This window comes from Nuphar pumila, chromosome 6, assembly GCF_984573655.1.
Source record: "Nuphar pumila chromosome 6, dmNupPumi1.hap1.1, whole genome shotgun sequence".
Lineage (NCBI taxonomy): Eukaryota > Viridiplantae > Streptophyta > Magnoliopsida > Nymphaeales > Nymphaeaceae > Nuphar > Nuphar pumila.
This window is the reverse complement of record NC_143254.1, coordinates 3,757,873-3,771,948: the sequence shown is the minus strand read 5'-3', so window position 1 is coordinate 3,771,948 and position 14,076 is coordinate 3,757,873. Positions and strand designations below refer to the sequence as shown.

Sequence of the window (14,076 nt, the reverse complement as noted above, 5' to 3'; positions counted from 1 at the left end):
AGATCAACTATGGAAGCTATACATCTTCTTAGACAACTTATTGAAAGATATAGAGAGAGGAACAAAGATTTGCATATGGTTTTTATTGATTTAGAGAAGGCATACGATAGAGTACCTAGGGACGTTCTCTGGTGGACAATGATGAAGAAAGGTGTTTCTCTCAAGTACATTAGTATAATTAAAGATATGTATGAAGGAGTAGTAACCAATGTCCGCACTTGTGGAGGGGTGACAACCAATTTCCCGATAACGGTTGGGTTACATCAAGGATCTGCTTTAAGCCCTTTCCTATTTGCGATAGTGATGGATGAGCTTACGAGATCAATTCAAGAAAATGTACCGTGGTGTATGTTGTTTGCTGATGATATTGTTTTGATTGATGAGTCTAGAGCTGGGATTAATGCTAAGTTAGAATTATGGAGACAGACATTGGAAGCTAGAGGTTTTAAGTTGAGTAAGAGTAAGACTGAATATATGGAATGTCGGTTTAGTAAGCAACGAAGTAGTGATGGGAGTGTAGTGAAGCTTGGTGAGCAAGATATACCGGTGAATGATTATTTCAAATATTTGGGATCCATCATTCAAAAGTATGGAGAAATTGATGGAGATGTAAATCATAGGATAAAGGTTGGGTGGATGAAATGGAAAAGTGCTACTGGAGTGTTGTGCGATCGTAGAATGCCATTGCGGTTGAAGGGAAAGTTTTATAGGACGACTATTAGACCCGCTTTACTATATGGTACGGAATGTTGGGCTGCCAAGAGACATCATATTCAAAAAATGAGTGTAGCTGAGATGCGGATGCTTAGATGGATGTGTGGAAATACAATAAAAGATAAGATTCGGAACGAAGAGATACGTAAGAAGGTAGGTGTTGCACCCATTGAAAATAAGATGCGAGAGAATCGTTTACGGTGGTTTGGACATATTCGGCGAAGGCCTAACGATGCTCCAGTTAGAAGGTTGGAGAAATGGGAAAATATATTAGTTAAAAGAGGTCGGGGTAGGCCTAGGAAGACTTGGATGGAGATGATAGGAAAGGATATGAATGCTTTGAACCTCACCGAGGACATGGCGTTGGATAGAAATGATTGGAGGAAAAGGATTCATGTGGAAGACCCAAAATGAATTTCTTTTTTGGTTCATATCGCTGACCCCAATTGTTTTGGGATGAAGGCGTAGTTGTTGTTGTTGTTGTTGTTTTGTTGTACTTAATTGCATCACTTGAATCACACTTTGTGGTACTGCACTCTACTACACTGTTTTTGTTTTCCTCACGGGCCGGAGTCCTGTAAGGGTCGTCGTAGGGGTGAATGCGAGTTTTTGTCTTTACTTATGCATCTAGTATTATAAATGTCAATAAATGGTTGTTAATAAAAGATAATAATTAAGAACAGTGTAATATACGTTCTGGAATCTCCTATCTGGAGAATGGAGATCTTAGAGGTCCGGTCTTGGAGAGACTGTTGTGAAAATCTCTAAAAAAAGAGATTGTGTGTAACACCACAATACAAGAAACACAAAGAGTGCACAAAGGCACAAAGGAGAACACTCACAAGTGCACGAAGGCACGGATACACATGCACAAAAGCATGAAACAAAATGAACTTCAATTCATAAGTTCCCAAGAGGGGCTTTACAAAAGCATTGTTATTGCATATGCACTCAAAAAAAAGGATGAGTTTACAAGGGCCACTAAGGCCTATTTATAATGCAAAAAGAAGCCATAGGGTGCAGCTCAATATGACTGTTGGAGCTACACCCAACGGTCACATTTGTGACTGTTGGGGCAGCTCCAACAGCTATATGGAGTTGTCCCTTTCACAACAGTCAAAAAGAAAAAAAAAGTGTAAAAAGAAAAAGGTGTAAAAGGCAAAAGTAAATAAAAAAAGAAAAAGTAAAAATGTTAGCCCATTAGAGTGGCTGACACCTATTGAGTAAAAGGACTGAAATACCCCTAATGGGTATTTCAGTTTACAGTTAAAAGAGACATAATATTTTAACACTCTCCCTCAAACTTAGGGTGTCACGACCGAAAGTTTGCCAAGAAGGAAGTTAAATCTTGGAAAACACAGCGCCTTGGTGAAGAAGTCTACCCGTTGATATTATGATGAAACATAAGGTCAATGGTTTTTCTTAAATATTCTTCACGAACATAGTGGTAGTCCATCTCGATATGCTTCGTGCGATCATGAAATGTGTGATTTTTGGCAATGTAGATTGTACTTTTATTATCACAACATAATTTTGTGGGCCCTTGAACTTGAATATTCATATCTTTCAACAAGTTGCGAATCCAAACAATCTCCATGGTAGTAGATGTCATGGCTCTATACTTAGCTTCGGTGGATGAAAGCGATACTTTTTGCTTCTTCTTGCATCTCCAAGAGATTAATGATTCACCTAAAAAAATACAGAAACCAGTGGTGGAGTGACGGTTATTTGTGTCACCTCCCCAATCAGAGTCAGTATAAGCAATTAAACTTAATTCAGACGTAGAAGATAGAAATACTCCCTTGTTTACTGTACCCTTTATGTATCTGATGATGCGAAGGATGGCGCTCATATGGACTGTAGTAGGTGCATGTTGAAATTGACTAGCAACATGTACTGCATGAGAAATATCAGGCCTGGTAATGCTAAGATACGTTAGGATCCAACCAGTTGCCGGTAAGGTGTGGGATCTTTTAAGAGAATCCCATCATCAATCTTCATCTTCGAACCTACTATTTCAAGAGTTTCGCAGACCTTGTCATCTGTGATTCCTGATCTATCAAGAATCTCACAAGCAAGTTTAGTTTGAGACAAAAAATAGCCTCTCTGAGAATAGGCAACCTCAATTCCCAAAAAATATGTCAGAAATCCTAAGTCTGACATTTCAAATCTTGAAGTCAAAATAGATTTAATGCTCTTGATTCCTTTGATATCATCACATGTTATTAACATATCATCAACATATAACAATCCCTGCATCAGATTTCTTAACAAACAATGCAGTGTCAGTATAGCATGAAGTGAAACCATTTTCAGTCATTACATTGTTAAACCTATCGTGCCAAGCTTTGGGTGCTTGTTTCAGTCTATAAAGAGCTTTACGAAGACGAAGAACTTTATTTTTAGGGATTTCCATACCAGGTGGAGCATCCATGTAAACTTCTTCATTAAGATCTTTATTTAAAAAGGCATTTTTGACATCCATTTGGTAAATATTGCATTTTCGAATTGAAGCAATGGTGATAAGACATCTGACAGTAACCATACGAGCTACTGGAGCAAATGTCTCTTCATAGTCAATCCCATATTCTTGACTGTACCCTTTAGCTACAAGACGAGCCTTATACCTTTCAAGAGAACCATCACTCTTAGTCTTGACCTTGAACACTCATCGACATCCTATAGTTTTCTTGCCATTGGGAAGAGATTGAAATTCCCAAGTGTTAGCTTTCTTAAGAGCTTTGAGTTCACTCTCCATGGCTTCTCTCCATTCAGTACATTGTTTGGCTTCTCCAAAAATTTTTGGTTCAAAATAAGAGTGAATGACACTCAAACAAGCTCGATATTTAGGAGAGAAAGAATCAAAAGATACGAATCTAGAGGGAGTCCTTCTAGATTTTTAATTCTCCTAGGATGAGAATCATGAGTGGAAATAGTCTTATTAGGTTCACTATATAGTTCATTAGCACTCCTAAAGGTGCTTCTATCTCTATGAGAATAAGTGATGGGTTCTCTAGATACATTTTCTTCTTGAGGGGTAGAAGGGTTAGAGTTATTGTTGATCACAATCATTTCATTTTCACTATTATATGTTGATTCATCATCACTAGAGATATCATCATCCTTAGATAAAAGGTCAAAAAGAAATGAGTAATCGGCATTTTCTAAATGAGATTCATTTTTTTCAAAACCACTATCATTTTCCAAAAAAGTTACATTCCTTGAAACATATAATTTATCATTCTTAGAGTCATAACATCGAAATCATTTTTGAGTTTCCGAATAGCCAAGGAAAGCACAAGGAATGGCTTTTGGTGAGAGTTTATCATTTTTATCGGTAAGAACAAAGCACTTACAACCAAAAACTCTCAACCTATTATAATCGGGTTCTTTTTCATATAGAATCTCAAAGGGAGAAATTTTATCTAAATTTTTGGATGGAAGTCGGTTGATAAGATAGACGGAAGCAAGAGTCGCTTCGGCCCAAAATTTTTTAGGAATATTTTGGGAAATGAGAAGGGTTCTAGTGGTTTCAATGATATGCCTATGCTTTCTTTCGGCCAAACCGTTTTGTTGTGGGGTCTTAGGACACGATCTTTGATGGACAATGCCACAATCCTCAAGATATTTCTTAAACTCATTAGAGAGATATTCACCTCCAGAATCGGTCCTAAATATCTTTAAATTACTATTAAATTGATTTTTTATCATCATATGATATGTTTTAAAACATGAAAAAACTTCATGCTTATGTTTGAGAAAATATATCCAACAATATCGTGAGAAATCATCCACAAAAATCACATAGTAAGCAAAACCACCTTTGGATATGACAGGTGCCGATCCCCAAACATCTGAGTGAATAATTTCAAAAGGTTTAGTACTAAACATAGTTCTTGATTCAAAATGTATACTTCTCATTTTTCCAAGAATACAATCATTACAAGAGAAAGTATTTTTACAAAGATCTTTAACAAAATGTAGATAGGATAACTTGGTAAGGTTGGGATGACCAAGTCTCTTGTGCCAAATATTTATGTCTTTATGTTGGGCCACATTACAAAAGGTGTTTTTAGGAATTTGAAGAAAGTCCACATAGTACAAGTCTCCTTTCCTAGAGTCTTCCCCAATCAATCTCCCGGACCGGTGATCCTGTATTAAACATTTATTAGATGAGAATTGAATGTTACACCCAAGGTCCGTGAGTTGAGAAACGGAAAGCAAGTTTAAATTTAATTTTGGTATAAGTCTAATTTTTGGAATAAAGAAGTTTTGGGTTTTAAAATTTTCAATTCCCTTAATTTCGAGAGAAGTACCATCCGCGGTCGAAACAAAAGAAGGTGACACATTTTTAGAATACTCAGAAAGAGATGAAATGTTTGGGGTCATATGAAAGGATGCACCCGAATCTAAGAGCCAAGAAGTTTTACCTGGAGGAGAAGAGGTGGATACGGCGGCACCAGAAATAGCTCCCTTTAGAAGAGGTTGAAGAGCCTCCACAATTTGATTAAGAGATAGAGCTTCTTTTGAAGATTCCTCTTTGAATGGTTGAGATGTAGTTGTCATTGCTAGAAGTTTCTTCCATTTTGGGCAAACCGGTTTGATATGACCCGGTTCTTTGCAAAAGTGACACGAGATTTTGTTATAATCTCTTCTTCCTCCTTGATTACCTTGATTTTGATTCTTAAAATGAGGAGGTCTATATGTTCTTAAATTATTACAGAGTCTAGAAACGACATTAACACCATCACATTCTTCTTGATTTGTGGACATTGCAAGCACACTAGGATTTTGCTTGCAAATGCCCATACGGATTTCTTCTCCACTTAATTTAGTTAAGACATCTTCAAGAGAGGGAGAGGTAAAAGAGGATAGGAGAGAAGATCTTATTTGCTCAAACTCGGGCCTTAGCCCATTCAAAAAATTGAAGAATCGGTCTTCTTCTAATTGCTTATGACGAAGCTCTATGGCTTCTCCACTCCACTTGGGTTCAAGCATGGCAAGCTCATCCCAAATTGAAGAGAGTTCCGCAAAATACGCTCTTATAGACATATCACCTTGAACAAGAGTTAACGCTCTCTTTTGAAGATAATACTTATGGGACAAGTCCCTAGAAGTATAAATTTTCTCGAGATACTCCCACGCTTGAGAAGCCTTTTTAAACTTTATAATGTTGGCATTAATCCTTGTCTCAACGGAAGAGAAAATCCAAGACAAGATCTTGAAATTCTTCATTTCCCATTCCTCATGTTTCCTACTATATTCCTCAAGAGTATTAGTTCTTTCATCTCCCTCAAGGATTTTGATTTCCCCTTCTTTAACCAAAGTAATTTTAGGCTCTGGTTCCGGAATCGAGCCTTGAATGTAACCCCAAAGCCCTTTCCCTTTGATGTGAGCTTTCATATTTCCGACCCACACGTGATAATTTGAGTCATTTAGCTTGAAACCAAGAGAAAAATGGAAGTTTTTCTCACCCATTAGAGAGGAAAGAAGAAAGAAAAGAATATGTACCACAATAAGATTTTAAATCTTTCTTGTTGTAGTAATCTTCTAAAATATTGAATGAAGAAGAGACTCCACTCCAATCACCAAAAAGTTGAAGGCACGTTTTCCGAGGCACTTGATATTGAGAAGAATCACACCAATTTCTTTCTCCAAACAACCTTGCTACCATGTGAAAATCTCTACAAAAAGAGATAGTGTGTAACACCACAATACAAGAAATACAAAGAGTGCACAAAAGCATGAAACAAAATGAACTTCAATTCATAAGTTCCCAAGAGGGGCTTTACAAAAGCATTGTTATTGCATATGCACTCAAAAAAAAGGATGAGTTTACAAGGGCCACTAAGGCCTATTTATAATGCAAAAAGAAGCCACAGGGTGCAGCTCAATATGACTGTTGGAGCTACACCCAACGGTCACATTTGTGACTGTTGGGGCAGCTCCAACAGCTATATGGAGTTGTCCCTTTCACAACAGTCAAAAAGAAAAAAAAAGTGTAAAAAGAAAAAGGTGTAAAAGGCAAAAGTAAATAAAAAAAGAAAAAGTAAAAATGTTAGCCCATTAGAGTGGCTGACACCTATTGAGTAAAAGGACTGAAATACCCCTAATGGGTATTTCAGTTTACAGTTAAAAGAGACATAATATTTTAACAACTGTGAGGATACAAAAACTCCGTGGGCTTTATTTTTGTCCCCCGAACCCGATATTGAGGTTCTTTCTACTGACCATGGTTTTAGGGAGAGTCCGCCACTTGACCTGGAGATGGTGTGTTTGACACAGCTGTTGTTTTGGTACCAAGAAAGTGACACTTGTGGACGTGGGGTGTTCCTTGTGTCCCCAACATTAGATGTGGAGGTCTAATGTTCCGAAGGTGATTCGATCGAGGGCTAAGTTTGGGACCCATTAAATAAATTATAACTTGTGTGCTAAGTTACCCTAAGAACCTAACTTGACATCGAGGATCTTACCCGTTTGATGTATCCGCGGGCAATGGTAATTAAAAAGAAAAACTTAAAGTTGTATCATTTAATAAGGCATGCATATGAAAAAGGAAAACTTAAATGAAAGATAATAAAATGATTCATGCATTGCACATATATCATGCATTTTCCTGCTATGCATTAGATCATGCATATTTTAATTGTTCCCTTAGTCATTACATGATGGTGAGTGTATGTTATCTACTTTCTAGTGCATGCTGAAAGTCTTGGTTACTTAGTCCGTGCTACTTGCTACTGCTTTAATGTTTCTTCACGCTTAGCATACGTGACATGTTGCATGAACGATTACTTAAATGTTGTAAGTTGTCATTTCTGCATTCCCTCAAATTATTGCATGAAATCTTATCTATATTTGTTTTCTCACATGTTTCACTAGAAGTAGCTGTGATCAGGATTTCGGTTTTGACACCCTGCTTTTATGATTTTTCGCAGACACAAGTGATCAGTGAAATTGGCAACTCCTGGAAGGGCACGAGAGTCATGCTTGGTTTTTTACGGCTTCACTTGCAGACAGAGTGGCTTTTCTTTTCGTTTTGTTGTTTCTTTCAGTTCTTTTGTTTCAGTTAGTTGCTACTTCATTTTTTGTTGAGTAGAATTTGTCTCTAAAGTTGGATTTTGATTCATAAATAAAGAGGGTTGTTTTGGTTCTTGTGGATGATAAATGTAAGTCCCTTTGTGGTGTTTGGCTATCAAATTGGAATTGAAACTGCGAGGACCCCGGGTCTCTGAGAAGTTTTTCGCATTTAAAAAAAAATATGCATTTTCAAGGTGTATGAGTTGGGGTCGTTACACATTTAATAGGAACATGCACGCAAAAACAACTCTGATAAATAACTTAATAAGTTATTCATGCATGTGCATTGAATCATGCGTATTTTATTGTTCAACATTATTTCATGCATTATGCATATTTGGCTTTGAATAATGTTTGATTTTGCATTATATTTGGTTGAATGCTTGAATTGTAAAATGTTTATGGCAAGATACTTGATTGTGTTATTCATCTAAAATTTATGCATGAATTTATTTATGCTATTTCCTTTATTATTTGAATTTTTAGAGAAATTTGTGCGAAGACTTCGATTCTTACCTGATTTCTAAAACTGTTTTACAAGCACAGATCATTGATGATGTCCTGGCTGGAGACTCCGAGAGTTGTGACTAGTATTTTGAGTTCTAACAAGATGACTCAAAATGATATTAGACGGTTTTGATATTTTCAGACTTTTGACTTATGATTTATTCAATTAATAAAGTTTGATTTATTACTTCAGTTTGATTCAATGCACAGTATGGTTTGTGGTTTGGTATATTAAATTTGTGATGCCCAGGATCCTTGGTTGGTTTTTTCATAATTGTTTTTTAAAAAAAAAATCCACTATTTTTATGAGGGTCAGTTGGGGTCGTTACAAAAATTTTTAAAATGCCTCGCTTCTCGCTTTTGTTTCTCATATCGCTTCCCACTTATGCTTCCTAGTTTGGCAACCTTGGTTTGTACCTACTAACATTTATAACAATATATATATATATATATATATATATATATATATATAAAGTAGTAGGTTCATTGTAACACTATTCTAATGGGTTGGATGAATTGGATGAACCTATCAAACCGTATAATGTGAAAGATCAAAATGTACAGAAACATGCAGCCAGCATCGGGCACCTCACCACCATTATCTGGTGAGGGAGGTGACAACCCAGCAGCAGAATCAAACAATTTCTTGCTGCCAAGAATGCAACAGCCCTTGGAAAACTGGCCTACCTTGTCCAGGTTGTTGAACTCTATTTATAATAATTAATAAGGTTCTATTCAAATATCATGTTAAATTTACCTACGTTCTTTTTTCTTTTACTTTTTCCCAATTTTTTTCCAAGAAAAACTCATGCTGTAATCCTGAGATATTCCTTTGTTGAGAATATCCCAGAGATTTGCGGACTGTGGTCCAAAGGTTGAACCCATTGATTGAAATAGGAACATGAATACACAAGCACAATGAGAAGATGTAATCAATTAGTGGGAAATAGTAATGAAAAGGACAAACAATATCAACGGGCATATCACACCTGCCTCAAAATCGTTTTCCAGGTCACACATACAGATGAAATATCTAACAAACTTCCCTGATATTTTATCCTTCCCATGATATGCCTTGTGCAATATAAACATGCACAGATCAAGAATATGCACAATGAGTAGCAAGTTATTCTTGATTTCTTGGATCAATCTGGACTCGTGATTTCTAGCAAAGAAGAGCTACATTTGCGTGTAAAATTACATTTCAGTGAAACAACTAGGAAATTTATGGTACTTTAAAGAATTTTGGCACCAAGATACGGCTTTTACTGAACATGTGCAAGGCAACACAGATGCAAAATGAAGAAACTCAGTACTGTGATAAAAGAGTTACTATTAAAATCAATAGATGGCCTAAAGTAGTAACTTGACAAACTTAGTTACCTTGCTCGTCGGAGCCTCCTGAAGACATCTAAACAGAAGCGGAAGTTCATGTTTAAATTGGTTCTCATATGATGAAGGCATGCTACATGACAAGAACATGATAATTACATATGCAGGAAATAATGATGCATTGAAAAAACAAATGCTATGGCATGTTACATACACTCAATGAATTAGAATGTTAAGTGCACATAGAACAGAAGTGTGTACTCTAGAACAAAGCCTCTACAAACCATAGGAAAAATATCAACATGAATTGAAGTTTTGTGATCCTATCAGAGAAACTCCAAGAAGAAACTTTCCTGAGTGTTTGAGTTTATCACATAAACAGTTGCTAAAATATTTGAACGTTTCCTTTTTTTTCTTTTTTTTGGTGGGGGTGGGGGGGTGTGGTTGTCTGTGGGGGAGTTAAATTTCAAAAGAATTTGATGATCTGCAATGGTTCAGCTGTTCTTTAGAAGTCACACTAAAAATACGACCCTAAGCAGTATAAATTATAATTAATGACTTATACAAAATGTTGTCAATGGTGAGGAAGCAATGATACTGTTTTGCAAGTGCCTGCCATAAGGCCAAAATCATGCGAAAATGAATTAAACAAATTAAGTTTGAAGGCCAGGATCTGAAAGGATTCATACAAGAAGAACACCTTGGAATGATGCTAGCATGGCATGGCACATACTTTTGGGAAAAAAATATCATTGTATGATTAGCTTTATTTCTTGAAAAGTCTTTCAAAGATCTTTCTACTCTATCATTTTTATGAGATTCTTCCCATACTGCCTCAAAATGGAGCTTGAAGTTTGAAATGCTTTTCTGAAAAATATAGATGAGGGCTGCATTTCAACAATTTTTGTTCATTTGGGTTAGGTATTAATTGTTACTCAAATCAAGATTAGATGGTAAATAAAGCTTTCTTTTTGCAGACTACTTTATCAGGAATGACACTTGTGATATGAATTAGGAAGACAAGGTTTTCAACAATTTCAATACTCTAGCTCTAGCTTTTTTATCGTCAATTATTTTTGTCTTTACGTGCACTTCATTTGCATCACATGTTTTGCATCTTATGTATGACTATGTCACCTTTCTTTGAAAGGAGAACAAAGACATGATAATGTGTGAACTTTAGAATAAGATATTCACTTGACTTTTCTCCATCCAATTCATATCAAGCAGGGTAAGCTTATCATGCATTAGTCATTTACTTGGATGTGTGAAGAAGCAGTATGGTAATTATTTTCCAGTGCAAATGAATCCAGATCCATCAGATTTCACCTTTTCTATATCAAAATGAGTTCCCCCCATCACTGATATCTTAACTCCCCTAACCTCATGGAATGGTTCCCAGAAATCATTACCCCTCAAAATAAACAAAGAATAACCACAGGTAATATGAAGATGAATGATATTTATAACTCTTCAAGAATATACAAGTTATAGATAATGAATTTAGTGGAGTTGGAACCAGTACACACCTATAGGGAACAACGTAAGGTGCAGTAACAACACAAGGAACCTGAAACAGTTCAGCAAGATGCCAACCTTCCTGAATGGTTATGCCGTGAAAATGATTTCTAACATGTAAGAAGCTTGTTGCTAGAAGAAATATATTACACTCCCATGCAAAAACGGCGAGAAAATAAAAACCTATCTGAGTACTACCAATGCAAAAAAATTTATTGCAACAAAGTCTCCCTTCACAATTGACCCTTCCCCGAACAATTTTTCTACTGCAGAAAGGCATTCTGATTTGTGTCTCTCACCAGTTGCCATCTTTCTGGAAGAGAAAGATAAATCATCCGCACCTGATCATATGTAGAGCAGTATTAAGGTTAAGAATGTTTCACGTAAACCTTCTACGATGTTATCTTTTATAGGAATTAAAGAGTACACCATTCTGTCTTCAATAATAATGTGATTAAGTTTCCAGGTAAGATGCTCAAACAGGTGGTTCGTTACACTAACCGAAACTATGACGTTCTTGGATCGACAGGACAGGTGGTGTTGAAACAGGAACAAAGGAAACATTGGCCGTTGACATATGTATGCTCAGATACTGTAAGATCACCAAACAATGAATATGAGAATGCAGCCCTAGTATACAAACTAAAGTTAAACTATGAATTAAGAGGTATCAAGTAAAATCAATGTTTCAAGTTTCAACTCAAACCTCATGAGCTGCATGAGTAATTAGAAAAACATGATAGTGCTCTTGGTCCCTAGCAAGAGCAGCAGCAACAGCCTGAAAGAAGCACAAGCATTATTTTACAGGTCACATGGCATAGGGAACCCGCTTCAAATGCCAGAAAAAAAATAAAACTACAAAACAACATGGTCATCCAGATTAAGTATACCAGAGACAAAAATATTATTAACCAAGTGATGCTCATTTACAGTACGATTCTGTATTATTGTTGATATATGTTGAAGTTTTCTATCTATTTTTGTAGATGCACGTCTAATCACTGTTGCAACTACAATATCGTGCAGCAATCAGTTTCAATATGAAATTATCATACTTAAAAACCGCATAGTAAAATGAAAGGACAAACTAATGTAAATAATTTAGTTTAATCATGATACTTTTGGAATACAAAATCATAACCACTATTACATAATAACTGTACATTAGTGCCATAGTCTTAGCTGATGACCATCCTAGAAATTCAAAAACTAAGTTGCATCTGAAGAAAAGCTTCTTAAATTATTACATGCGATGGAAAAAATACATTGTTAAGAGGGACTAGATGAGTGCCTATGCAAGGTGTAGTAAAGTACTTCATATCAATGATCAGAAGAAAAATCAGCCATCATCACGATCACTATTGTAACCTGTCACAAGTATAGTCCAACTTACCCTCATGTTGTGTCATTTTGTATGCTCTTTTTCATGAAAAAAAATACACAATAATGGTGTGTTTCATATCCTTTTTTGGCGTATCCATGTGACAGATTGTAACATCATCATCAACTCCATCCAGTCCAAGACATAAAACTGCAAGCAGTGACTCAAAACTCCTTTAATAGCTCCTTATACAGGCCGTCTCTCTCTCTCTCTCTCTCTCTCTCTCTCTCTCTCTCTCTCTCTCTCTCTCTCTCTCTCTCTCTGACAGTAAGCCCCGGCTGAGTGCCTTAGCCCGAAAAAGACACCCATCAGGTATGATCCCGTGGGAAATCAATCCCGGGTAAGACGGGATTCCACTGGCTTATCAAGCACTGCACTAACCAGTAACCACTGGGCGACCAGGGGTGACCTTACATAGTCCACCAGCCTATCAAATCCAAGCTTCATTTTGGGGATGAACTCTATATATAAGCAAACCAACACACGGATGTTGAACGGAAGAAAGATTTGAGCATATAGCCTGCTAAGCAGTTCATATATCCGTTATATCTAGGGCTGGGAAACAAGTCGAACTGCTCATGGAACCTGGTAATAATTCCCATTCTTTAGTGCCACAAACACCATTTTTTGATGACGAAAACATCACATTTATAGCACCAACATAACGTTAATAGAGCGGAAAACGTACGCAACCAACAAAGAAAATTTGACGATCTCGAGAAAGAAATTGGCGATCATATTTGCGGTTTCTTCGTATAAAGAAAGAAGGGGAGGATGCTTACCGCGACGGGGAGGACGTCCCCTTTGGTTCCGAAGGCCATGAAAACCGCTCGAGGCCTCCGGTCCGCCATGCCCTAGCCCAGATCCTCCCGGCCCTTCCTCTTCTCCTATTTTTTGGCGCCAGTTGGGCGCAAATGGGTCGATCCGTATCGGATTCTGGTTTAAGATTTACCCAGAACCGTATTTTGAATTCGGTCCCACGGTCTCCATACCAATGTTATCAGAACCGGTCATTTGGTATGGTCACCCAGTTGACGGGATGTCACAAGTTCAAAACCGACTGGGCGTGCCCCTAGGTGAGCACTGCAGGAGGCCTCAAGGGTTTTACCAATTAGAGGCCAGCTAATGTGCAATTGGTGACGAAGGTTTTTCTATAAACAACAAAAAAAAAATTGTTTACTAGGTGAATCGGTTTCTTAAAAAAATCAAATCGATCTTGAATCCGCCCTTTTTTTACCATCAGATAACACGTGTTATTAAAAAATAAAAACGTAAAAATTAATGTTTAACCTCCTTTTAAAATGTTATAAAATATTTGAATCGTCTTTGGGCCGCCGATTGGGTCCGATTTTAACAACATTGTTTTGAACCAAATCGATTTATAAAAGTTCGAATGGGTCTGAGTCAAATCCAAAAGGAACATTGAAACAGCTTGAATTTGTGTTTTACCAACGCCACCTTGTGTTGGGACGTTACAAGTTCAAAACCCAAAGGTATGATGTATTATGTGTAGGCCATTGGCTGATTGACCAATTTTATTAGAG

At 36.8% G+C, this 14,076-nt stretch overlaps 1 protein-coding gene across 2 annotated transcripts in view; it reads right to left on the bottom strand.

Annotated features, from left to right (window-relative positions):
- Positions 1–13,436, bottom strand: part of LOC149833687 (UDP-Glycosyltransferase superfamily protein) — a 50,834-nt gene extending 37,398 nt beyond the window's left edge. For both annotated transcript variants that reach the window (XM_090010951.1, XM_090010952.1), the window contains exons 1-6: positions 13,315–13,436; positions 11,858–11,929; positions 11,653–11,743; positions 11,350–11,492; positions 11,163–11,233; positions 9,685–9,766 (exon numbers count right to left, since the gene is read on the bottom strand). In XM_090010951.1, coding sequence (XP_089867077.1) covers positions 9,685–9,766; positions 11,163–11,233; positions 11,350–11,492; positions 11,653–11,743; positions 11,858–11,929; positions 13,315–13,383 — 528 coding nt within the window. In that variant the 5' untranslated portion in view covers positions 13,384–13,436. The remainder of the gene's footprint in view (positions 1–9,684; positions 9,767–11,162; positions 11,234–11,349; positions 11,493–11,652; positions 11,744–11,857; positions 11,930–13,314) is intronic.
- Positions 13,437–14,076: the final 640 nt, after the last annotated feature.